Source organism: Pezoporus wallicus, unplaced genomic scaffold, assembly GCF_028554395.1.
Source record: "Pezoporus wallicus isolate ANWC-B61680 ecotype Strahan unplaced genomic scaffold, APGP_CSIRO_Pwel_v1 contig_7545, whole genome shotgun sequence".
NCBI classification, from domain to species: Eukaryota; Metazoa; Chordata; class Aves; order Psittaciformes; family Psittacidae; genus Pezoporus; species Pezoporus wallicus.
This window is the reverse complement of record NW_026642398.1, coordinates 616,296-643,366: the sequence shown is the minus strand read 5'-3', so window position 1 is coordinate 643,366 and position 27,071 is coordinate 616,296. Positions and strand designations below refer to the sequence as shown.

General features: G+C 40.7%; 1 protein-coding gene across 3 annotated transcripts in view; it reads right to left on the bottom strand.

Annotated features, from left to right (window-relative positions):
* Window positions 1-1,147: 1,147 nt before the first annotated feature.
* The window catches only part of TSNARE1 (t-SNARE domain containing 1), a 447,504-nt gene continuing 421,580 nt past the window's right edge, over window positions 1,148-27,071 (bottom strand). For all 3 annotated transcript variants that reach the window (XM_057429820.1, XM_057429825.1, XM_057429826.1), the window contains one exon: window positions 1,148-1,309. Coding sequence is in view for 1 of the 3 variants with exons in the window: in XM_057429825.1 (XP_057285808.1) it covers window positions 1,301-1,309 (9 nt within the window). In the remaining 2 variants the exon portion in view is untranslated. The remainder of the gene's footprint in view (window positions 1,310-27,071) is intronic.

Here is a 27,071-nt window from a genome sequence, read left to right as displayed (position 1 = left end):
AATAAATATATACATTACACACAATGATCCAGTTATGTTGATTTTATAGCATAGATCCAGAGAAAATCCACCAGAAACTCATTTTTTTTTTTGCTTCTTGATTTAAGAAGTTTTACAGTTTTGACTCTTTCAGCTTAAGTACCTGTAAGATTTCTCTGAGCATTTCCAGTGCTCAGCCTTTACTGACGAAAGAGTGTGTCAGCTTTCTGGAAAGGAAGCATGTAATTCAAATTACTGGAGGTGAGAATCTAGTTTATATTTGTTACTCTTCTCTGAACCTTCACAGTAACCCAAAATCCATAACATATAGAGGTAGCTTTTTCTGGTGAGAAACATTTAAGTCAAAAGATGCAACTTTTCATAAAGAATAAAATACATATACTTTTGTCAAATTCTCTTTTACAATTTATACGATATGTAATTAAAACCATTTTAAAATGCTTTATTTGCTGGAAGGAAATGACATTTATAGTACACAACACATTTAAAGAAGGATTTAAATGGCATTTTTCCATCAGAATTTCAGCAGAAAATGGTGTGGGTGAAAACGGAACAAAATCCCAAATGCTTGTTGCATGGAAACCAATGAAACGAAATTTAATGCAAAACTTGACATTTTTCATGAGATGCCTTGCTTGATTTTTTAACAGGTTAAAGGTCTTCTCCTCTTAAAAACATGGTACAATATGTCTTAATGTTTGTTTGCCCTGCTCTTTCCCTAGTGTTTCTCATAAATAAATGTAGTGTTCTGTGCATACAATGGGCTCAAATAAACATCTAATTGATGCATTTGTAACTGGCACATATAATAGCGAAATTGCTTAGCTCAGCCTGGCAAAGCAAAGTGCACAGTAGGAGAATCTACGCTAGATTCTTTTTAAATGTACAAAAACAACAGCAACAAAAGAATCAGAATGTGCTGGCTTTCATGGTTTTAAATGAGCAGAAATGGAGATCAGGAGCATGTTAAAAACACAAACAATAAACATGATTTAACAGTTCTGTATCTTACTGAACACCGTATATTGAATCTGGAGGCAAAGAAATAGCATTCCCCAGATACACAGGGGACATAAATAAAGTCTGTAACATAAGGTAAAACATATCTGCAGTGAAAGGGTAAAAAATAAAGAGAAAAAATACAATTATACTAACACATAGTATAAAACTTAGCTTTTCTTTCATACAATTAGTGTGTGTTGGCTATAGCAGTTTTAGTATAATGTGGTCAGTAAAGCAGACATTGACGTAGGGTCTGAATCTAAAACGCCTTGAGAATCCATTCCACTTCACAGGGTGGTCACAGGCTCTGCAAAACCAAGAATAACTGATAAGTATTCATGGCATTCCCAAAGACATGCTGAGGTAAAGATGTTACTGATGGAAGAGTGGCTACCCGAGGTGGTCCCAAAACACATAGTCAACAATGAAGTAGATGTAATCACAGAAACGTGTATTTCACTGATTCCAGTTTAAGGTAATTGTGGAAGTGGAAGAGGTAAGAAGGCAGAAAGTAAAGATTTATAAAGAAAATACAATGTATAGCCTGATGTAGCAAGGAAAAGTGTATATTTTGTGGGTTTTTTTGCCAGTGTCAGCAGTTCCCATCCTAGAGGATGGTGTATTTAGCTTTAAAAATACCCTTTCTTGCAAAATGGACTAAATATAGAAGCCAGATTGCGACACTGATGCACCTTGCAGGGGAGAGTATTTCGAACAAATCTTAGTCTGGGTTTGATTTTTCCATGCAATGAAACCATAAGACACTTCCTCTTGCTAGGAAGGACTCACTATACCATGTGTAGATGTCTAAACCATAAAATCTTTACACTATTTATGTAGCCAGTTAATGGAAATAGACAATTCTGGACGAAAGTGCACATGTGTCTCCAATTACTGTACGAGAAGCCTCTTAGCAAAGACATCAACAAGAAGACAGCACCTCCAAGACAGACATCAGCACTAAAGTCTTCTGAGGTTAGACATACTGTATTCTTGCACTCACCATACCTTGAAGCAGGCCTGTGTGTAGTAAACATGGCTATGAAAAGCACAAGCAGGCTTTTGTAGTGTTTGTGTTTATTCTACATCTGCTTCCTTAGTGAGCACTGTTTGTATGTATATGCATTGTAAGCAAATCTAGTTAAAGTTGGTATCAAGGGAAAGGGATGGAAAAGTCGTCTGTTATTATTACTGAATCATAACTGAGAACAACTATTTTTATATACTGCAGATAAAAGCCTTAGAAACACTCTTTCTCTTAATTATGCTTTCCTCTAAACCAAGAAGGTGTCAAAATATACCAGTGATCAGACACCCCCTTCCTTCAAAGCAACAAAATACAAAGCCACACGTTGTTATTTATGCCACTTATTAAAATTGCTCATAATCGTATCAATTGGATAGTCTTTTGAAATCAGATGTCCATTGTCTGCTGCGCTGCACATACAGAGCACAGATTCCAGTTCCTGCCTTGCATTCACACAAACACCACAAAGAGCTATTAGAAACTCTTCAATGAGAAATGGTATCCTTCTGAAGATGACATTCATCTCAGCTAATTTAAGGTGTAAGTACTTTCATCTGAGTATAATGGCTCGCAGGCTCCAGGCTCCTATTACAGATCTAATCAATACAGTCAATAGATTTTTAGGGTGGGGGTCTTCTGAATAAATTCATCAACTTCAGAATGACCTAAATTTCACTGGCTTCTATTGACTGGCATTAACTACAAAGGGATCTTCAGGATGACTTTCTCAGATGCAGAAACGTACACTGCAGACACCAGAATTTAGCTGCACAAAGTCAGTAATAAGTCCCTTTAATATCAAAAATCTTCTTTGTTAGTTACTCAGACAAGTAGAAAGGCTCTGGAAAGTGGATGGACATAACTAATCCTAACTTTTCCATCCACTTGGGAACCATTCTTACTTTCCTGTTCACTAAGTATTTTATGATTTTTTTTTTTTTTTAAACAGAAGAGGCTGCAAGTGGAGTGAAAACTACCCAAAAAGGAAAGAACACCTTCACTTTGTCCATACTAATGCTGGAACTGACACTCAAGGGATCATGGTGCACAGACTCAGGCTGAGTAAATAGACAGGTTTCCTGCTCACTTCGTCCCTTCTCAATTGAGTAAAGGGAGGGCAGGGATGGGTGACATTATAGTGGGGGTCTGCTACAGGCCACCTGACCAGGAAGACTGAGCGGACAGATAGGAGCATCCTCATGTTCACATGCCCTGGTCCTCATGGGAGACTTCAATCACCCTGGTATCTGTTGGAAGGACAACAGAGTAGGGTAACCCAAGTACCTGAAATGTGCTGACAAGAACTTCCTTTACCAAGTGATAGAGGAATCAATGAGGGGAGGTGCTATACTGGACCCTGTTATCACTAACAGAAGTGGCTGGTGGTGAATGTGAAGCTCAAGGGCAGCCTTGGCTGCAGTGACCATGAAATGGTGGAGGTTGTGATCCTTAGGGCAGTGAGGGCACGCAGCAATTTGAAGCTGCTGTACACTCTATACCAGTTTCAGATGTAAACTGGAAAGCAGCTTCCAAATACAACATAGCTGAAATCCTGCAACATCACCTCATTCACGATAGAGAACCAAAACTCATCCGCAAGGCTGATAGTGGAGATAGCATCTTGTAACACGGGGATCTCACTTTTCTGTTTCTGAAAACCCTCAAGAGAATATTGAAGGGAAAGTGGGAAAACTCTGGATGTTTACATTTTTCTGCCTCTAGTCACTTGTAGTTGCTAATATTCTTTCCTCCTGACAGAGAACTGAGATAAGTGCAAAGTGTGGTAGTTCTGAGAGGTACAGGAACCTCTCGTATTTCCAGATGTGCGGTGGGTTGACCTTGGCTGGATGAGACCTTTGGATTCACCAAAGCTGCTCCATCACTCTCCTCAGCTGGGCAGGGGAAAGAAAATATAACCAAAGGCTCATGGGTTGAGATAAGGAGAGGGAGAGATCACTCACCAGTTATCATCATGGGCAAAACAGATTCAACTTGGGGAAACGAGTTTAATTAATTGCCAATCAAATTAGAGCAGGATAATGAGAAATAAAACCAAATCTTAAAAATACCTTCCCCCCACTTCTCCCTTCTTCCTGGGCTTATCTTTACTCCTGATTTCTCTACCTCTTGCCCCAGAGCAGCACAGGGGGACAGGGAACAGGGTTGCAGTCGGTTCATCACACATTGTCTCTGGTGCTCCTTCCTCCTCACACTCTCCCCCTGCTCCAGCATGGGCTCCTCTCTCCATACGGCCACAGGTCCAGTGAGGAGCCTGCTCCAGTGTGGGCTTCCCACAGGGACCCAGCCTCCTTTGAGCATCCCCTGATTTGGTGTGGGGCCCTCCATGGGCTGCAGGGGGGTATCTGGTCCCTTGTTAACCTCCATGGGCTGCAGGGGGGTATCTGCTCCCTTGTTAACCTCCATGGGCTGCAGGGGAGTATCTGCTCCCTTGTTAACCTCCATGGGCTGCAGGCGGGTATCTGGTCCCTTGTTAACTTCCATGGGCTGCAGGGGAGTATCTGCTCCATTTTGGACCTCCATGGCTACAGGGCACAACCTGTCTAACCATGGGCTGCACAATGGGCTGCAGAGGAATCTCTGCTCTGGTGCCTGAAGCACCTCCTCCCCTCCTTCTCCCCTGACTTGGATGTCTGCAGGATTTCATCTCATTCTCAATCCTCTCTCCATCTGCAATTGCTCCTGCAGAGTAGACTTTTCCCCTTCTTAGCTATGTTATCTCAGAGGCACTACCACCATCACTGATGGGCTTGGCCCTGACCAGCAGCAGGTCCATCTTGGAGCTGGCTGGCACTGGTTTCATTGGACACTGGGGAAGCTTCTAGCATCTTCTCAAGAAGCCACCACTGTAGCTCCTCACTACCAAAACCTTGCCATGCAAACCAAATGCATGTGGTACAAATAGTAGGCTTACGTGTTCAGGAACACACAGATACCAGCTTTGAGCATCAGCATCAAATTTACCTGTACATCAGTTAACCTTCCTCTGCAGCTGGTGTGCAAGTCCTGACTTCACTCCTATGAACTGAATCTCTTCCACCTGCAATGGTGGGGAATAATCTCTGAGGTCCATTGATCACCTTCATGGTTTAAACCTGGGACTGATGTAATTTTTACATACATTCTTAATGATGCATTTTCAGGATAGAAAAGAAAATAAAACACAAGGAAAAGAAGAACAAAGATCACAATACTAAGAAAATCTGTGGTGTTTCCTGCCTCTTAGAAGCTGGAGCTAGTCAGATACCAGATTAGTCAGAACTGAATTACATTGTGAACCTTCAAGACCTAAGGCTTTACCTGGGACTTTGTTCAATGAAATTTTGCTTTCAGTAAAGCCTGTTTTTTCATTAGTTTAAGTTATTCCTTTTCAAATAGTACTTCCCTCTAATCTTCTAGGGAAGTAAATAATACCCGCTTTTCACTATAGAAATGTTCGACATTCCTCTAGTGCTCAACTGCCCACAGCAGAAATGCTGATGCTCTTATTCAGTCACACTGTCCATTTCTGCTTATAGTGTAAATTTAACCACAGATTGTTAAAACAGGTAATAACCCAAGAGGTCTGTCAGAAAAGGGTCCTACACCTGGGTCGGAGCAATACCAGACACAGCTACAGGATGGGCAGAGAAGAGATTCAGAGCAGCCCTGCGGAGGACTTGGGGGTGTTGGTTGATGAGAAAATGAACATGAGCCGGCTTCAGAGTGCGCTTGCAGCCCAGAAAGCCAACCGTGTCCTGGGCTGCATCAAAAGGAGCGTGACCAGCAGGTCCAGGGAGGTGATCCTGCCCCTCTACTCTGCTCTTGTGAGACCTCACCTGGAGCATTGTGTGCAGTTCTGGTGTCCCCAACATAAAAAGGACATGGAACTGTTGGAACAAGTCCAGAGGAGGCCACGAGGATGATCAGGGGTCTGGAGCACCTCCTGTATGAAGACAGGCTGAGAAAGTTGGAACTCTTCAGCCTGGAGAAGAGAAGGCTGCGTGGAGACCTCAGAGCAGCCTTCCAGTATCTGAAGGGGGCCTATAGGGATGCTGGGGAGGGACTCTTCATTAGAGACTTTAGTGACAGGACAAGGGTGTAATGGGTTAAAATTTAAACAGGGGAAGTTTAGGTTGGATATAAGGAGGAAATTCTCTCCTGTTAGGGTGGTGAGGCACTGGAATGGGTTGCCCAGGGAGGTTGTGAATGCTCCATCCCTGGCAGTGTTCAAGACCAGGTTGGACGAGGCCTTGGGTGATATGATTTAGCATAAGGTGTCCCTGCCCATGGCAGGAGGGTTGGAACTGGATGATCTTAAGGTCCTTTCCAACCCTAACGATTCTACGATTCTATGATTCTAAGAAATGAGATAGCAGGGCGGATGATATACCCCATGCAATATTGCTCCATATTGACTTAGTAATTCATTTCTCCTGTTCATTCTCTTAATCACAGAATCATAGAATGGTTTGGGTTAAAAAGGACCTTAAGATCATTCAGACCCAACCCCCTGCCACGGGCAGGGGCACTTCACACTAGACCATGTCACCCAAGGCTCTCTCAAACCTCGCCTTGAACACTGCCAGGAATGGAGCATTCAGCACTTCTTTGGGCAACCCGTTCCAGTGCCTCAGCACCCTCACAGTAAAGAACTTCTGCCTTATATCTAACCTGAGCTTCCCCTGTTTCAGTTTGAAGCCATCGTCCCTTGTCCTGTAGCTATAGGCCCATGATAAGGTCATGCAGACCTATAAAAAAGGTCTGTAGCAGTGTCAGAATCAGCATCTAAAAGCCAAAACTGCAGAATATGACATAATTATATGTAGGAAACATAACATGTGATATCTCATTTCAGAACTGAACGTTGCTGTCTGAACTTTGGGGATCATGAGAAAATCCATTTCACAAAGGTGCCTGAGAGGTGACACATAATGAAGGAGATGGGAAGAGGGGAACAGGAAGCAGTAATTTCACCAAACCTCTTAAAAACAAATGGTGTTATAGAAGTAGCAAGACTATATGGATTTTTAAATTATCTGATGATGAATATGTGCAACATCAGATAATAACATCACAAGTTCAACTCTGATTAAATGGAAGGTGAATATCAAATCTCAGCATCGTTGTCTTCTCCCACTAAAACAAGGGGAACATCTATTGTGATGTAAAAATGAACTGACCTCATTTTTTCCCTCATGGCACACACTGCATGCCAGAGTTGTTGTGTAAGACTGAAAAGTCATTACACAGTCCTTTAACATAATGTTTAATCCAAAACACAGCTCCTTTTCAACCTCTAGCAACTTATTTCTTGAGTCATACAATTAATTGACATAAGCCCTGAATGAATTCTTGAGGTTGTGTGATCCGTAAAACTTGGATTCTGACAAGTTCTTCCAGTAAGTTCTTTCAGGAGTCCTCAGAAGCTACCTGAAGCACAAGCAAGCTAATGCTCCACCAAAGACTCAATGACATTTTGCTGTCTTTCTCTCACACCAGTTGTTTTAGCCCATAGAGCTTCAACAACCTCCAACCATTTTTGTATACCTCCTCCTTTTGACCATTAATGCTGCCACCACTGCAGATCCTTCGCCACGTTAAAGGTGGGTTACACTCACGTGTTGCTCGAGCGCAGGGTCCACCAAGACACCCACACTTTGCTATGGCAATACAGGGTGAGAAGGTGAAAATGGTGAACAGGTCAGAAAAATAAAGGTACCTCCAAAGATGACATATGGAAATAAATAAACTAGCAATTCCATTCTCCGAACAAGGTGAGCTTAAAGGAAGAACTCCTTCATGCCTATAGTAACGCAAGTCAGGAGTGAGAAGGAACCAAACCCACTTGAAAATAAGGCCTTGCTTCTTCTTAAGGTCATAACCCACAGAATATGCTCATTTTCTTTTCATATTGTCTTTTTGTAGAAGCATTGTCAACCTACTTCTCAAAGAACCCTCCCTCTGATTTGGGATTTCCTTCACAACGTATCAGTAACTAACTAAAGAAAGTTATCTGAAACCTTCTTCAGAAGATCAAAATGCGTAAGACTGAGGCTCAGGATGCAGAAGGGTTATGATTTCTTTTAGTTGCCTTGAAAAACAGGTTAAAATTGCCAGCAATGCGTGAGCTAAATCTAAGTGACATTAAACAGATGGCACTGAATGACCAAGAAAACAGCAGTGGTCTTTCTCCATCCATGAGGGAACTTTGATATTTAAGCCACATTAACATTGCTCAGCTACACGATGCACTGGCTGGAAAAGGAGAAACATAACCCTCATTTTTAGCAGGAAGGGAGAAAAAAGGAAGACCCAGAAAAACAAAGGCCTGTCAGTCTCACCTTAATGATGAGCAAGATCCTGAGGCAGATCCTCCTGGAATGGTGTCCCTGCCCATTGCAGGGGGGTTGGAAGTAGCTGATCTTTAAGGCTTCTTCCAACCCAAACAATTCTATGATTCTATAATTCTATGCAGCCTTTTTCTCATATCTATCTCTTTATTTTTAAAAAGCAATTTGAAGAGCTTTGGGAGGGGAGACATTATCAGGTTATCAGTGAGAAATCCTGTTTCTCATGAGGAGGATGAGACCAGGGTGGACGAGGACTTGGGTGACATGGTTTAGTGTGAGGTGTTCCTGCCCATGGCAGGGGGGTTGGAACTTGATATCTTAAGGTCCTTTCCAACCCTAACTATTCTATGATTCTATGATTCCAGGATTCTAGGATGAACAGAACATAGCACAGAGATGCCAGGATTTCCCATTGTTTCAGTACTGGATGTTTCCTCCTGTTGCCACTTGAAACAAAGAGGTGAATGATTTTGTTCATCGTTTTCCAAGTGGTCTGCCTATCAGGTAAAGGCTGCTAGCAGAGAACAGCAAGGATAGTGCTCCCACTGCACCTCTTTAATCAAGGCAACTTGAACATGTTATCTTAAAAGATCGTGGCACCACCACTTACGTGATAGCCTGTTTTCCTCCCTCTTACCTCAGAGTGCTCCAAGGCAATATCAACATTTACATATATTTATGTTTATAGATATAGCTATATAAAAATACTTATATCTAGATATTTTTTTATTATTAATAATACAATATTTAGACTTTTATAATACTTATATTTTAAAACATGCTTTATCATTATTCCCTCTATCCTCAGATGCAAGCTGAAATCTGGGCCGCACAGTACACACATCTATCGCCCAAACTTCATGGGCAGTTAACTAGACTCACTTGCCTTGAAACAGGTCACATCTCTTTTGGTCTGTGCATTCACTGCCTATCTTTCCTAGAAAGACAAGGCTCCCAGACTCACGTTTGGTAACTATTCTATGTCTCTATGATTCTACGTGTTGTGTGGAGGGAAGGAGAGAAAATGAACTTTATGAAAATGCTGAATTATTCTGGGAAGCACTCAGATAACACCGAAATGAGAGACATAAAACACTGGTCAGATAAGATATCATGTGCTGGAGACTACTAGAATTTAGATAGCAGGCCTGACAAGTTTGCACCAGTGTGGCAAACTTGTGTTCCTTTGGGTAGGTGCAAAATCACTGACATTTGACTTTCAGCTTGGATTAAGTGTCAGGAAGAAAAATGCTGGCTCAGATTAAAATATGTCTGTTTGCAGGAAAAGACAATTTCAAGGAGATGGATGCTTAGAAAATGTAGCCAAGGCTGCCTAGTGTGCAAATCACTCAGTACCCATTCAGCCCATCATTACTATTTCACCATCCCCGAGAATCTGCCAAGAGCCACGGGGAAACAGCAGACTTTCACCTTGCAGCAGCATTTAACTACAGAGCAAGCAAATCAGAGCTGTAAAAGGTGACAGAAACCCTTCAATTCTCATTCACATGACAGTGGAAATAGAGCTGATAAACCTTAAAAAAGCCTACAGAAGACATACAACATAGTCAGCATTAAATTCCTGTGATTTCAGCTAATGGAGCAGCAATTGTGCACTCCATGTTTCGCTTAAAGGTAACTGGTGGAATGATAACATGATCTGTGCAGGTCTAGAGAAAATGAGAGTTGAAAAGCTTGCCTGTCAGGAAAAGAACACAAACCACAATGGGAAACTGTGGTCATTGTATAGCAGTGCTGCTGTCTTATACAGTGATGGATATTTAAGCACAGCAGCTCTGCATATTTAACTGCAATAAGGACCCACCTCTGATTTTAATATATAAACATATATTTATTTTTTTTTTTTTAAAAAGACTATTTAGCAGTGAAGGGAAACCCATTTTAGTTAATGAGGACAGAGATGGAATGGATGAAACTCCTCGCACTAGCATTAGAACTGCAACTTGCAGTATTTTCATTAAGAAAGCACTGGAAACAAATTGCTGCACAGAGAACTAATTAAAAAAGAACCAATAAATTCCATAGTTGTAAATAAAATGCATTTTCTGCATCCATCTGAACACTAGCTCTTATTAACTCTGGGTGATGCTGTTTTTACATACATATGGTACTGTTATTTATACAGATGGTGCCAGGGCTGAAGCACTGAATGGAAGTATGCCTCACATCGCTTCACTTACACTCTAGCAATAAGTACTAGATTAATGCAAAAACAAATCCCATCGGAAAGGGGATACTTTAGTAGACATCAGGGAGACTAAAGCAGTTGGTCCCTGCATCAGAGCAAAGGTTTGGGGCAGGAAAATGCAGATATGCCAGGGAATGCACTCTGATATTTGTAGATAAACATGATACATCTTCTGGATCCCTCCTCATTTGATCCTTAGTTGGCTGTTCAGAAATGAGGGTAAGAAGAAAGAACTGATTTTCCCTTTGACTTTTTCCACCATCCTTCTAGTGCAGGTGGGTGAACTATTCCATTGCAGGTTTATCCCCTTTTCTAATGCCCCGGACAAGTAAATATGGAGCACTAAGGATAACATTCTTTTCATCCAAATGTGAATCAACACAAGTAACACATCAACACAAGTAACCCCAATTTCCCTTTAGAGAGCAGAGAGATACAAGCACTTCTGGAGGACATTCCAGCTCACCTTTGCCTAATCTATTCAACAGCTCAGAAAATTTGCCATTTACCATGTCTGTACCTATACATTGGCTTAAAGGGAGCACTGGGTAACTAGTTCAGCTTTAGTTGTCTAAACTTCAGTGAGCTTAATCCCCCTCTGCTTGGTTTATATTTTACTTCTGAAATAAACATTTTGATTAACTTATTTTCAGTTTTAATGGTTTGCTTTGTGTATTTTCTCTATAAATAAATCTTCAGTGACAGACTGCTTTAATTTTTCCTTTTTTTATGTACACACAAAGTTTTTCCATTTTCACATGGAGACCAGATTAGCCTGATTTCCTTGGGCAGTATTATCAGAATATGCGTAAGTATAACTCTTCTGCTATATCCTACTGACAGCCATCTAATGAAAGCCTCACAAATTTTTTATTTACTGCATGGATATAACTTCCATCTTGTTTTCCCTGTAATGTTCTTCATAGACAGAAAAAACACCTTTTCTGCTAATATGTAAGTTTTCCTGCAGTTCTAGAATCACAGAATAGTTACGGTTGCAAAGGGACTTAAGATCATCCAGTTCCATCCCCTGCCATAGGCAGGGACACTTCACACTACACCATATCACCCAAGGCTCTGTCCAACATGGCCATGAACACTTCCAGGGTTGGAGCATTCACCACTTCTTTGGGCAGCCTGTTCCAGTGCCTCACCATCCTCACAGTAAGGAACTTCTTCCTCGTGTCAAAGGAAGGACTCACGAGAGCAGAGCAGAGGGTCAGGATCACCTCTTTCAGCTTGCTGCTCACGCTTTTTTTGAGGCAGCCCTCATCAAAAATAAAATAGAATAAGATCCAATAAAACAAAATGGAAGAATGGAAAAATATTTAAAAGAAAGATCTCTGAGTTACTCAGCAAACAATGGTGCCAGAAGTCCCTGAGCAAGAAATAATCGGTCTTGGACAGTGCCTTGGTATACTCGGTATGGAATATCCTATATATATATCATCTATTATTACCATATCGTGGGTGCTTGCTTATGAGTGTTGCCGGAGGAGGCAAATGGGTGAAACTTTCCTTTTCTGGGTGCCCTTAAATCCTGAAAATGAGATCCATCAGATTTATCTATTTGACTCCTCTCTGTTTATTATCACTATCATCAGGAGCATCACTAAAGGGATTAGGTAGAGTTTCAGAAACATCTTCGTTTTCTTTTGAAAAAGAATCAGAAATGTGTTGGGGAGGGAAGATAATCATTAGTAGACACTGAAGAGCCAGTTATACATTATAAATTCTGCATTATGCCTCCGGTTACACTTATATGAACAGAAATGATTAAGATTTTACTTACTCTTTAGCATGTAGTGCTGTAAGGGATTAACAGACAAAAGAGGGGAGATGAAGTATTTAAGGGCTCCAGGAGATACAGAGAAAAATTTTTGGTATCAAAGAAGCCTTTTTATGTCTAAATTCTGTTAAACAACAGGCAAAGGAAGGAAAAAGAGACATCCATTTAGGTATTTTTAACAGATTTTGGATACCACAGTGACTGAGGTCTTCAACATGCTTAACATAAAAGTGGAAAACCAGTATAGACACAGTACAAGACAGTGAATTGCAGGGATTTAATCTGAATCCATGGAATGGGGACATTTTTGAGTTATCTTTATGACTCTGGAGTTATTGGAAAGCAGAGTAATTGTAGTAATTACTGCAGTCTCTTCTCCATCCAGCACAACCAAGATCTCCTAGACAGTACAATTAGCAATGAATTTTGGCACTGCCCACTGACTTTTCCAGAGTGACGTTACTTGGACATCATATTCAGTGTGACTGAGCAGATCCTCCCACCCACTTAGTATGTGATTTACCTTTAGTAGTTTGCCCTTGACACAAATGACGGTGGCATTGAAAAAGAAAGAAAACAAGCAAAGAAACAACAAATCTGTGATATTTATTGACAGTTCTCAGCTCTAATTTTGACCTGCAGTTTGCAGCAGTTGGGCAGATCAGAATAATCACAGAATCACAGAACGGTTTGGGTTGGAAAGGACCTGAAGATCATCCAGTTCCAACCCCTCTGCCAAGGGCAAAAACACCTCACACTAAACCATGTCACCCGAGGCTCTGTCCAACCTGGCCTTGATCTCAAATTGCACTTTTGCCAGGTCTCTCTTTAGAGATCTTTTGCCTTCACTGCATTAGTTTGGAATTCCTTGCCTGGACGTGGTAGATTTCTGCATCATGACACTTCAGTCATAGAATCACAGAATGGTTTGGGTTGGAAAGGACCTGAAGATCATCTGGTTCCAACCCCTGTGCCAAGGGCAGGGACACCTCACACTAGACCATGTCACCCAAGGCTCTGTCCAACCTGGCCTTGAACACTGTCAGGGATGGAGCATTCACCACTTCTCTGGGCACCGTGTGCCAGTGCCTCAACACCCTCACAGTAAAGAACTTCTTCCTTATCTCCAACCTGAACTTCCCCTGTTTCAGTTTGAACCCATCACCCCTTGTCCTGTCACTACAGTCCCTGATGAAGAGTCCCTCCCCAGCATCCTTGCAGCCCCTTTTAGATACTGGAAGCTGCTCTGAGGTCTCCACTCATCTTCTCTTCTCCAGGCTGAACAGCCCCAATGTTCTCAGCCTGTCTCCATACAGGAGGTGCTCCAGCCTCAGTCATCCTCATGGCCTCTTCTGGACTTGCTCCAACAGCTCTATGCCCTTCTTATGTTGAGGACACCAGAACTGCACACAGTGCTGCAAGTGGGGTCATTCCATCACTTTAAGTGAAACCTAAAACCACAAAATTGCTTTTGCTCTTCCCTTGCCCCTCCAATAATGCTACATTGCAGCTGCAACTTGAAATAAGCAACGCCTTCCTGCTCTGTAACAGATGGTGCTGTGCAACCCAGAGTACATGCGTATCTGCAGCAGCAGTAGTGAAGTAGGAAAGCTGGGATGACCGGGGTGGGAGGGATCATGCACACTCAGGAGACCACTTAGCCTGTTATTCCCAACAGTGAAGACAAAAGAGATATGAATCATTAGGAGAACTATGGGAACGCTCACTGATACACGTCAGGATGTATTTTAGACCAGTTTCATCTTCTTTATTTCTCTGGCGAGAATTAGTGATTCTTTAAGGGGAAAATGTGGTGCTACTTAAAAAGCACTCACCTAATTAAAACCTTAAATGCAGAAATGTCTCTTCACTCAGAGATGCACTCTATGATTCTCACCACCTAAGGCTATACCTCAGCCATATGGCACTTTTAATAGATACTAACAGAGGGAGCCCTTTTTATATATTAACAGATGGGTGCATGCTAGATACTGGGGTTGGAGCAGAGGGGAGACTGAAAGAAAATATAAGGAAAGAGAATCAAGAAAGACGAACTTCAAAGGACAAATTCTTACTGAGCTCTTCCATTTCTCCTCAAAATGGCTTTTGCCCTAAAAAGACCTTGCATTGTTTCCAAACCCTTGGACTCATCACTGATCACAAAACGTTTCACAGCAGTTACTATATGAGGGGTTTTCCTTACAGCAAAAATACCATTCTGACTTCAGAGTTTGCTGTCTCAACCAACAGTTGCATGAATTTAGGAGTAGGATTTAAGTGTTTATGGTGCCCTTTCTGCTGTGCCTTTTCCCCTTCAGGGTCATGGTTACAGCATATATGACAATCTCAACAAGTTTGGGCTGTATCAAGAAATGGCCAGAAGGCATTAGAAGACAAAGGCAGTGCTGGAGCACATTGCAGAGGAAACATGATAAATATAGACTCCAAGTAAAGAATCAGAAAAAAAAAGGTTCATTTGAAAAGAAACCAGTTATTGGAATATCCAGCATTCAGACAGGTCCTGTTCTTGTAGACTGCTGGTATTGTCTTCCCAAACAAGACTAACGACCAGAGGGACCCTAGGGCTAAAGTGATATGGTTCTATTTACATTACGGATGCTACATGGCTTGTTTGGATGGTTACCATTTCCTCTTCTGGAGCAAGTGGCAAGGATCTAAGATGATCATGGTGCCTGAGCCAAATGGTAGATGATACCTGTCACACATTCCTATCCTACCCTTACAGTGCTTCCATAAATAACATTCCTTTCATCATATGTGTTTGTTACCCACTTCACAGGAGAAGTTTAATTTGTCTGAAAAGGCCTGTGGGAACTTGGTGCCAATCATTTATCCTGCAGTGATTGACAGGGGCCTCATTCTTGGGCAATGTGAAAGCACAGCGTGCAGAGCTGCTGGGTTTTGCATTGAACAGAGGAGATTTGGAATTAGCAGCAGTGCGGCTGCACCACTCCACATGGCACACTGTATAATTCGCTCTGCTAACACTACCATGTGGGACTGTATCACCCAGGGTTACGTATCTACAGCAGCTCAGATAGCCTTGATGCAACGATGCACAACATGCAATGTAAGCTATACGTGCTCCTGGTAAAAAAACAGTGTGTGTTATCTTGTTCTGTAGAAACTGGTAATCTACAAGATGCATTAAATATTTACCCAGTCAGCAATTTTTTACCATTTGTTCCAACTTCTGACATCCATTTGTGTACAATAAAAAAGAACGTCCTGTGAATGTATTCTCAGGGCATTAATTCCTTTATTGAGAAACTCTCTTTGTTATTTTAATCCTTCATCTGAATTCCTTAGGAAGAAAAAGATAATTATCATAGATTTCTTTCCATTATTATTCATTACTCTCTGCAATAGTTTAGTACCTTAAAAAGGCAAAGCTGGATGTTTGCAACAAACTGAATTTTGACTCCAAGAAATAACAAATGGAAGCGTATTAAGATGTTTCTTTTTATTTCAGATTTTATTGCCCAAACTATCTGTAGATCTATGACAGACATGAATGCCCGTCTAGGCAAATTAGATCTACTTGTGGCTGTCACCTTGCAAGTCTTTTAATTGGCCAAGTAGGTCATGCTAGACATGTTATCAAATTATACCCCTTGATCATTATAAATTCTTACATTAAAATTATCTTTGATGTAACACTTGTATTTTGACCGAAGCTACCTGCTTTATTCGGTTTTGTTTAGGGTTTTTATAAATATATTTTATCTAGAGTTACTCTCACAAATGTTTGTAGGCTTTTTGTCAGACCTATTTAGAACACCAGCTTCTGAAAGGGGCACCACTGGTATGTAACAACACATCTGACTACTATTTTCTGCCTTCCTTCACCTCATGCCTGAGATCAGACTTTGCCACTCACTAGGAAAATAACTGCATTCTCTCCAGATAAGAGGAAATAGTGGAATATAACATGCTATTCACTGCTTCCAGAAATCTCTGAATAATCAACAGTAGACATGCAGAAATTACATTGTGGGTTTGCCTGATGGCACAAGGTGCACTCTTCTTCCAGTCATTTCCATAAGTGGGATTTAGTTTCTATGCCCCTATGTGAAACACAAGGGCAGATGCATATATCTCTGAATGGCCAGTCATGTTTTGATTGGGATCCACTCAACAATAGAGAAGTGATTGTCATGGATCAACTGTACACAGGCATAGGATACCCATAAGTTTAGCAAGGGGCTGATGCAGCCAATAACTCAGCTCAGCAACTGCAGTATTCTTTCCATGGCTCTTTTCTAGCTTGTCCAACAATACACAGGAAAGGAAGCAGCACTTCCAACAGAAAGCAGCTGTGATGAACACTGTTAGAAAGCAAGCATTATTAAGGGAAGCGCTGTACCCTCTTTGTGAGGTTGATTGTAATACTACTCTAAATACAGAGGGTCTGGTTCCCACACTAGAAACATTTTATGCTTAATGTAATTCAGTTTATGGTCCCAGTGCACTGCAAGCATGGTGTAAAGTGGCATTAAAGTTAATGAGAATCAGGGCTAGGGATTCTAATATTTGCTTTCTACTGTGCTTGAAATTACTTCTGTTGTTTTATAGCAATGTTTAAAAGTCGGTATAGAGGCATTATAAGTAAAAACATTCTGGGTCACATCCATCCATCCATCCATCCATCCATCCATAGAATCATAGAATCGTTAGGGTTGGAAAGGACCTTAAGATCATCTAGTTCCAACCCCCCTGCCGTTAAACCCCCCTGCTGTAAAGCACCTTACGCTAAATCATATCACCCATCCATCCATCCATCCATCCATCCATCCATCCATCCACTCACCCAAGAGAAATGCAATGCAGCAGCTCTTACAGAGTCTAAGCCTTGACTGAATTACAAGTAGGATTAATTCAGCCTTTCAAATTTAGATATTGGTACAGTACTTTCTCTAAATCCATGTCTTTCAATCATTTAAAATCACCAAAACTTTAGTTAGTTAAAGGCAAAAGATTTCATAAGCCTCATTTACATTTCTTCTATGAGTAAAAAATGAGTCAAGGATAGCAATGACCATAGAATCAAAGAACGGTGTGGGTTGGAAGGGACCTTAAGATCATCCAGTTCCAACGCCCCTGCCATGAACAGCAACACCTCACACTAGACCATGTCACCCAAGGCTCTGTTCAACCTGACCTTGAACACTGCCAGGGATGGAGCATTTACCACTTTTTTTGGCAACCTGTTCCAGCTCCTCACCAACCTCACAGTAAAAAATTTCTTCCTTATGTCCAACCTGAACTCCCCTTGTTTAAACTTGAGATACAATAAATAATGCATTGTGAGCATGTTTCAAAATGCTGACAGAAAATATTTGCCTTTGCATGGAAGGAATTCTTTCAGAAAACAGAAAACAAGACATTTCCTTTACCTTCAACTGCAATAATCTTTTTAATGACTTGTGAGCTATCCTACTGTTTGTGATGAAGACTCCCTGTTTCTGCTTGTAAGGACTTTATTTAGTATTATGGCTTTCTGTCTCCAAAACTGGTTGGAGCCCAACGGAAAGCATTAAAAAAGAACTCCCAAATTTCTGCTATTTCATCATTTCAACAGTTCCATTCTACAAATATCAAGATCTCTCACAGCTGTATTTTGGAGAAGTATTACACTTCTATAAGGCTGGAGAGAAATATAAAAGAAATCCAATAACAGATATGCATTAAGAGCATCCTGCTGTTTGGAGTCTGTATGACTACAAAAGAGGAGTTGCAATGCATGCAGGTATTCTTTCCATACATCATTACATTTTCTTACTAAAATGAGCATTTTTACATAGAGCAAAATAAAATAAACCAAAAAAGTACTTCAAGTATATTTACTACCATACATGTTTTGAAGGCAAAGGGCAGCAAATAAACCTTCAACCCCCATCATCTAGTTCCAACCTCCGTTATGTAGGACAACAGAGTAATGACAAATGACATGGAGAAGGAGATGTCCTGATCTTTACATATACCTAATATATTCTTACTTTTTGTAAATTTCATTGATGTTTTATGTTGGTGACTATATAAGGTATAAAAATCCTTTTGACCCCAAAAGTTTGTAACATGAACTATCCATTTGGGATTACTGTAAATGTTAGAATATAAGTCACATGGGAATCCCTGCACAACTCAGTGGATAAATTATATGCTCCAGGCTTAAGGTATCTTCAATATAGATGAAAAAGGACACACAGCAATCTCAACAGGAAAGAAAAGATAATATGCAAAATATAGGCTGATCTTCAAACTGTATTCCAGAAAAAAAAACATATGAAGGCTATATTATAAGCCCTTACATAAAAATGGAATAAATCTTTTGGAAACCCAAGCCATTCTGATTTATTACTCATACAGTTTGAAACATTCAAATTACACCTACATATAATTATTCCATTTGGGCTATTTTTTTTTTGGATAAGTATTACAGAAGATGTTTTAAAATAGGATTTGGAGAAGAAAGAGGAAATAGACTTCCCTTTCTTTCCCCATCTGGGGATCAAGATGTTAAAAATTCTTTCCTGACGTTAATGTGCACTTCATGCCTTGAAACACAAAGGTTGACAATTACAGTTTCTGTTTAGAAGTGGGCGTTATTTGCTCCCCTCCAGTAGACATGCCAATCAGCTCTGGAAATGCATCACATGCTTGTGTAATTTGATGGCTTCTCATTTTTCAAACTTCACAATAAGGAGGACAGAAATTCCTAGTAATGCCACACTTCTGCCTGATGCTTTTTTATTTCCCCGCTGCCAGTGGAAGAAATAGGACCTGGTTCTAAACTGGATGAAGGGATTTCCAAACCCTGTAAAACCACACTTCTTAAAAAAGACATTTTGCTGAAGCAAATTATCCCTTGAAGAATTCATAACTACATGGGCTACCCTCACCAACATCACCAGAGCATCACACTTCCACGTATTCATGACAAAATACACAAAAGGAAAGCTAACTATTCCTTCACCAGTACATCCATCTCCTTCTGTCATATGCCACTTCCATCCTCATATTTGCATTTGAAAGCCTTCTGCCCTATTGCCTTCGTATCATATTTGAGTAAGAGACCTCAGAAGAGACAGCTTGAAAGAGAAACATCTGTCATGGGCTCTGGTGTAACATGCTAGAAGTGGCTTTGTAGAGCTGACAGTTCACTTGGAGTTGACAGGCATGTTTTTGCTACTTTCACTCACTTTCCTGCTCTGCTTATGGTGTGCAATGAAGCCTTGATACCCCATGTACTTTTATAGCCCTGAGACACTAAATATGTACTATATTCTACCATTTATACGAGCCGTGTCTGATCAGAAATGAAAACTCACTGGTCTTAACAGTTGGAGGGAAGTCTGGCTATTGCCGTATCTCTGAGGAATAAACTACCTTTTTAACACTTTTGTTTTAGGGATTTGAGGGGCTACCAAATACAGAAGGATGTCATGGAACCTGGCGTAACAGACTTGAAACTGGGAAGTCCAGGTCTCACTTTACAACGGGGAACGCTTACAGTGAAAAGCTTTAGTGATGTTCTGCCAAGAGTTACTGCCCTCAGACTGATTTAGAATCGAACAATATCTCAAGTTAGAAGGGACTTATAAGGATCATCAGGTCCAACTCCCTGATCCTCAAAGGACTACCTCAAACTAAACCATATGATTAAGAGCATTGTCCAGATGCAACTTGAACGCTGAAAGGCTTGGTGCCATGACCATTTTCCCTGGGGAGACTGTTCTATTGACTGACCACCCTCTCAGTGAAGAACCTTTTCCTAGTGTCCAATCTAAACTTCCCCTGATGCAGCTTCATTCCATTTCCTCGCGTCCTGTCACTGATCACCAGAGAGAGGAGATCAGCATCATCCACTGTCCCCCTTGAGGAAGTTGTAGACTGCAATGGTCACCCCTCAGCCTTCTCTTCTCCAAGCTGAACAAACTAAGTGACCTCAGTGTCTCCTCTTAAGTCTTTGTCCTTGAGGTCTTTCACCATGTTGGTCACCCTTCTCTGGACACCCCTTTATCGTTTGATGTCCTTCACATATTAAGACTCTCAAAATGGCACTCAGTGCTCAAAGTGGAGCCACACCAGTGATGTGTAAAGTGGGACAATCACCTCCCTCAACTGGCTAGGTGTGTTGTGCTTGATGAACCCTAGAACAGCTCTTTTTGGCTGCCAGGGCACACTGTTGACATATTAAACTTGCCATTGGGCAACAGGGGAAGGGTGCATGCCACTACAGCAATTTCCAGCTAATAATTTAAGCCAGGCATGAGAAAATAGAGCCAAGGATAGCAATGTTGGGGGGGGGGGGGTGTGTGTGTTCCAGATTAAATGTGAAGATGAAGAGCTGAAGAAACTAAATCGTAACCCTTTTGAAATATATCCTCAAGTCCCCATTCCTCAACGCCTTATTCCAAGGATTTAAGTGCTGGAAAACCTCTCTTATTCTGCTGGAAAACCTCTAAAATCCTGCTGGATGAGGATGTGCCTGTGTGATTCCCAGGGTCTCCTTGAGAGTGTTTGTGCTTTTAAAATAAGTGCTAACTCTGGGATGCTTTCCTCTTCAGGGGGAACAGACTGTCTATTTTATTCTCTTTTAGCAGTTTCTTGTTACATACAAAGTAATTAAGAAGGATTAAGTGATAACGTTGAACATTTTAATAATGTAATTAGAAACCTGAGAAAGTGTGAGAAATGTATAATCTGTATAATTTGGGTCCCAACTCACCCAGTTCTGCTGCTATTATTGCTTTGTGTAGCTTCATCACAGCAGACTCTATGGTCTGTTTGACCTCTACCTTGGCACAGAGTAGTCAAGACTTACTTTGAATTCCACTCCATTTATGAGAATAAATGAAAACTCACTGGATTTTCATATTAAATCCCACTGATAATGGGTGGGATTTGGATTGTGTTCAGACCAGAGAAGGAAGCCCCATGTTTTTCAAAAGAACAAATAAGCTAAAAAAGAAAAGAACAGAATTAATTAGAACTTGAAATAATTGTTTTTTTGCACAGCCCATTCAAATTCCCTTTTGACTGTTGAGTCAATGAACTCATAAAGACATAGAAAAGGTTATGTTATAAAACTAGTATCTTTTCTCCCTATTCTGCTGTCTGAAGGTATGGTGATCAGCCACAGAGGAGTACAGGACATGGATGTGTAGTTTGGTTTAGATCTACAAGCCTATAAGGATGATGGAGAGGGACTCTACATCAGGAACTGCAGTGCCAGGACAAGGGGGAATGGATTTAAACTAAAACAGGGGAAGTTTAGGTTAGATATAAGGAAGAAGTTCTTTATTGTGAGGGTGATGAGGCACTGGAACATGTTGGCTGAGGAAGTTGTGAATGCTCCATCCCTGGCAGTGTTCCAGGCCAGGTTGGATAGAGCCTTGGGTGACATGGTCTAGTGTGAGGTGTCCCTGCCCAGGGCAGGGGGTTGGAACTGGATGATCTTAAGGTCCTTTCCAATCCAAACCATTCTATGATTCTATTCTATGATCTTTAAAAAGAAGCACAGATGTTTGTCTGGCTTTTGATTTCAGTTCCAACACAAAAGGACTTGGGTTTATTGTGTCTGAAGCATCACCCAGTCCTTCTGGTGCCAGACACCAACTAACTGAAAAGTTCATTAAAAACCAATATCCTATCATGAGTGGTTACATCATCACCCAAGCTGAAACCAGTCAGCAATGGGACTTTATTTTTCACAGCAAAACCAAAATAAGGCAGGAATTTAGTCAGATGAATTTTTAATCACCTGGTTTACTCCTCCACTTGGAGCACAAAATGCTGCTTAGGCAGGACTCGAAGGCAGGCAGCCACCTACAGAACTTCCCCAGGCAGAAATCATATGTACTTTTAGAAGTTACAGAGAAACAGGACAGTGATTTTTTTTTCATTTTGTTCCCTTAATTGCCAGACAAAGTGCAATTTTCTGTTCTGTTCTATCAACCAGATGCCCTTGTCATCCACCATCATACTACAGTAATGGAACTTGACGTCCTCTTTGTTGTTTTTCACTGCATTTGTGTGACTCACTGTGCAAAATAAAAGATGGACTAAGAATAGCAGAGGTTGTTTTAATGGCAGAACTATGAAATTCCCTTAATCTAATTGCTTTCAGGTTTTGTTTTCAGCACTAAGGCTCTTGAAGTTGTCTAGATATGCTATGAGCATTCAGCCATGAAGCTATGTACCAGCCAACACATCAACTTCAGTAGAAATATTGCTAGGGTAAAGTTTTCAAAGGTACTTTGGCACCCAAACCAGTAAGTACAGACCTATGCAAACTGCCCAAAGATAGGAAGGCTGCAGAATTGCTTTTGAATACTTCATACAGTTGACAAGCTGTCCAGAAGTGACAAATGGCCACAAATTACTCTAAAGCATTACAAATCTGATGAAGCTGTGGTCCTAACCACTTACGGCATTGCAGCATAACAAGGTTAAGAGGAAAGGAAGTAACGGTGGCATTGGTTACTGCTGTTGAAGACCAACTACACAGGTAAAGTGTAAGTAGGAGAAATGCTTTTCATTTATTTAGAATTAAGCAAGCAAATCAGCCATTCCATGACTGCTTCACAAATCTGCATCAGGAAAAACCTCAAACCAACATTTATTTGTGAAGCTGGCTCAAGATTGAGAGAGTAATTTTACTTAGTGAGATATGACATACTGAAAGAAAGAAGGGAAGGGGAAGTGGAAAGGGATAGGGAAAGAAAATGGAAAGGAAAACAGAAAGGGAAAGTGGAAGGAGAAGTGAAAAGGGAAAGTGAAGGGGAAAGTAAAGGCAAAGAGGAAGGGGAATGGGGAAAGAAAAGGGAAGGGGAAAGGAAAGGGGAAGGAAACATAAAAAGCACATGGAACTGTTCGAACAAGTCCAGAGAAGGGCCACGAGGATGATCAGGGGACTGGAGCATCTCCTGTATGAAGACAGGCTGAGGAAGTTGGGACTGTTCAGCCTGGAGAAGAGAAGCTGCATGGAGACCTCAGAGCAGCTTCCAGTGTCTGAAGGGGGCCCATAAGGATGCTGGGGAGGGACTCTTCATTAGGGACTGTAGTGATAGGACAAGGAGTAACGGGTTAAAACTTAAACAGGGGAAGTTTAGATTGGATATAAGAAGGAAATTCTTTCCTGTTAGGGTGGTGAGGCACTGGAATGGGTTGCCCTTGGAGGTTGTGAATGCTCCATCCCTGGCAGTGTTCAAGACCAGGTTGGACGAGGCCTTGGGTGATATGATTTAGCGTAAGGTGTCCCTGCCCATGGCAGGGGGGTTGGAACTAGATGATCTTCATGTCCTTTCCAACTCTAACTATTCTATGATTCTATGAAAAGGGTTCAGTAGGAAGGGACCTACAATGATCATCCAGCCCAACTGATAAAGTTCAGATCACTTTTCCTTTTTACACCAAAGTAGATGCCCAAATGTCAGAACAAGGTCAACAAATACAGAGGCAAGATCGAGGGACTGACTCATGGAAAAAAATGAAAAGTATGATGTCTAATTTTCCCACATGATTGTAGAATGCGGTAAGAATACGCAGCAACAGGCAAATGTAAAATTAGAGGTAGCAGGTTGATCACTTAGAGCACAAAACAGGAGACGAAATGACTGGTACGAGGAAAATACTTTCCCAAACAAAAGACTGGGAGATTTATTATGCAAATTCAATAGCACAGTAATGTAATTAAAAGCATGTAAAATAATCACATTTTACTGAAGTTAATTTATAATTCAGAGTTAATTCAGACTTGCATAGAAATAAAGAATAAATTTCATTATATTGAAAAGCTGTATTCAAAATGATTAATGAATCCCATACTGTGTCTAGATTGTGAAACCCACTGTCCTGTAATGCCGTTTAGGTTTTAGCAGAGCAATTGGCTAGAGATGTAGATAATAATGTTATCCACCTTCACAGAGAAACAGGCAAAAGACATTTGAAAGGATATCACACCTTCAGTATTACTAGTTTTTAAAACCCCAACTTTGGGAATTAGAGATTATTATGAAATGATAATTTGATCAGAGTGAGGGGAGAAAATATTTTCAGCTTATATTTAGAGTAGCCTGCATTTTGTTCTGAACATCTGCACCACAGCTCAGTGATGCTCTTCCGTGTTTCCATCTAATTTGAGACAAGGAGGTTATAGGCTGAAGAGTAAGAATAAAAGCAGACATGTAAATCAATAATGTTCTGGAAGAGAGGAGAGGTGAAAATCCTGCAGCAAGATACATTTATAGCAAAACTAGACAAATCTCTTTGCAGTAGCACCTCAGTCAGAGACAGTTTCTCTTGGCAGCATCATGCAGGGTGACTGTGTTGTGACAGCGTGATGGCCTTATAGATAATTGTCCACCCTCACGTCTTGTGAATTGTGCATACATGCTTATTTTAAAGGATTTTAAACCTTTCTACTCTGAAATGATGTCAACCTTGAATGGGGCTCACAGCATAAGGGAAAGCTACAAATTCACAGCTAAAGGATTTTGCTAAGAAGAGGCAAACTTCTTAAACCCAGAAACAACAACCTCTGCTCCAAAACAGGCCAGAAGGTCCTGCTCCCATAATCAATGTAAGATTCCAGGTACAATCAGTTGTCAGTAAAACCTTTGCTTGAGTTAGAGAATGACATACTCAGGTTTTCATCCCAGAGGAATTCTGCTGTGTTTTGGGTTTCAGGTGGCTAAGGTAAGAGATAGTTTAAGAGTCCTTATAGGCATTTTGAAGATAGTGAATTACACCATGAGAAGTTCAAATGACTCATGAAGAGCCATCACAATAAGCAGATGATATAATTAGGTTTTGACCAGAGAACTGGGTAAAATAAAGCTCAAAATTCTGTTACAAGAGCTGTTGAAGACAGTGACCCATGTATTTTAGTACAATTTGTTTTGCACGGATTTATTCTATACTTAGACCGTACAGTGTTCCCAACTTTTATGGCGAAGTGTCCTACATTTATTTCAAGCTTGAGTTTCTGCTCCCCAAGGTTTTATCTCCATTGCGACTTTATCACAGATATTCAATCACTGATGATCTCTGAACAGCAGGAGGAATTAATTGGCTTTGTCAATATCTTGGCTTTTTTTGTCTTCTTTTCCTCTCTGTTTTGCTGACATCTTTCTTTTCTTCTCCCAAGTTTGTAATGTGTTAGTGTATCTGCTGCTCTAAATAACCTTAGCTTTAATAGCCTCATTGATGATGCCATGAGGGGGCACATCACCATTTAAAAGAGCTTACCCAGAATTACTAGCTGCCAGAAATGCTTGAAATGTGTATCTTTACCTCCCTTTTAATGAGGGTCATTCTTTGCTTGTTGATTACCAAAGATCACCTTATTGAGATGCAAATTCAGTAAACTGATGAAACTACTATTTTTCCCACCAATATTAAAATACTCTTTACATGGTTTGCTGAGAAATTCTAATGTAACCTCTTTTTTTTTTTCAAATAGGGAACTGATACTGGCAACGGCATCAAGAATATGGCTTTTGTCATTCATCTGAAAAACACATTTGGCCAAGACGCAAGGCGATACTGGCACATGATCACTGTAAGCATAAAAATGTACACTTCTAAATCCTTCAGGAACTTAAAAGTCTTTAGAAATGCCACCTGCTCAAAGCATGACCCACCCAGATCCTGTCTTCATGCCACAAGCTCACAGGCAATGTAAGCAAAGGGAATGTGTCATCCACGCTTAACTTGCCTTCCACTCGTAGTGCAAGCAACCAGCAAAACCTTTGTGTTTCTCTAAAGCTTCTGGGCATGTACATGTCTAAAATCTGTTCTGAACCTACAGACTACTGTCTACCTCAGCTCTCTGAAAAGAACCAGGCCATAAGTATGCATAATTTGGCATCTAAATGACAGCTTTTGACAATCTCTGCACTTCAGGTCCTCCTTCATAAAATCCAAGCAAGGCATCTCCCCACTTTTATATGGGGAATTCCAGAGATAAATTCAGATATGCTGTGGTTAAGTGAGACAGTGAAGCTCACAATGAAGTGATTAACTTTACATTCAGAACAGGGTTTGGCTGGTGTGCAGTAATTAAGACTTGTGACCACGTGTTGGTGGCGATGAGAAGGACAAGTGATTGTTTTCTGACCACTCGCCATCCTGTGCATAATGTCATGTGGATTACATCAGTGAAGTTTATATCATACTAAAACATCTACAGAAGAGAACTTGAATAAGTTGCATAAGAAATACTAATCTTTATGTTTGCTAACCATTAAATAGTTTCAATTATTAACCCTGTTGTTCTTTCAAAGTTCTACAGCTTTGCATATATAGATTATATTCACTTCACATAAACACAACCCTGTGCTGGCACTGAATCACACAATTCAGTCCCTGCCCATAGCAGGGAGGTTGGAACTGCATGATCTTAAGGTCCTTTCCTCTATGATCATTTTTCCTTAACAGGTAAAATGTAAGTTACATACGTGTGGAAGAGTGGTAACTTTCACATGTCTCAAGTATTATTCCACTTTAAGTGCCACCAGACCACATCAGAAGTCCAGTTGTGATTGCAAAATGCTACATCCAGACATGGCAGCTCTCTTTGACGGTTTAGGTGCTTTAAATCTAAATGCCAAAGAGCTCCTCTCTGGTTAGATTCCAATTTGGGAAAGGGTTAGACCTAACTACACG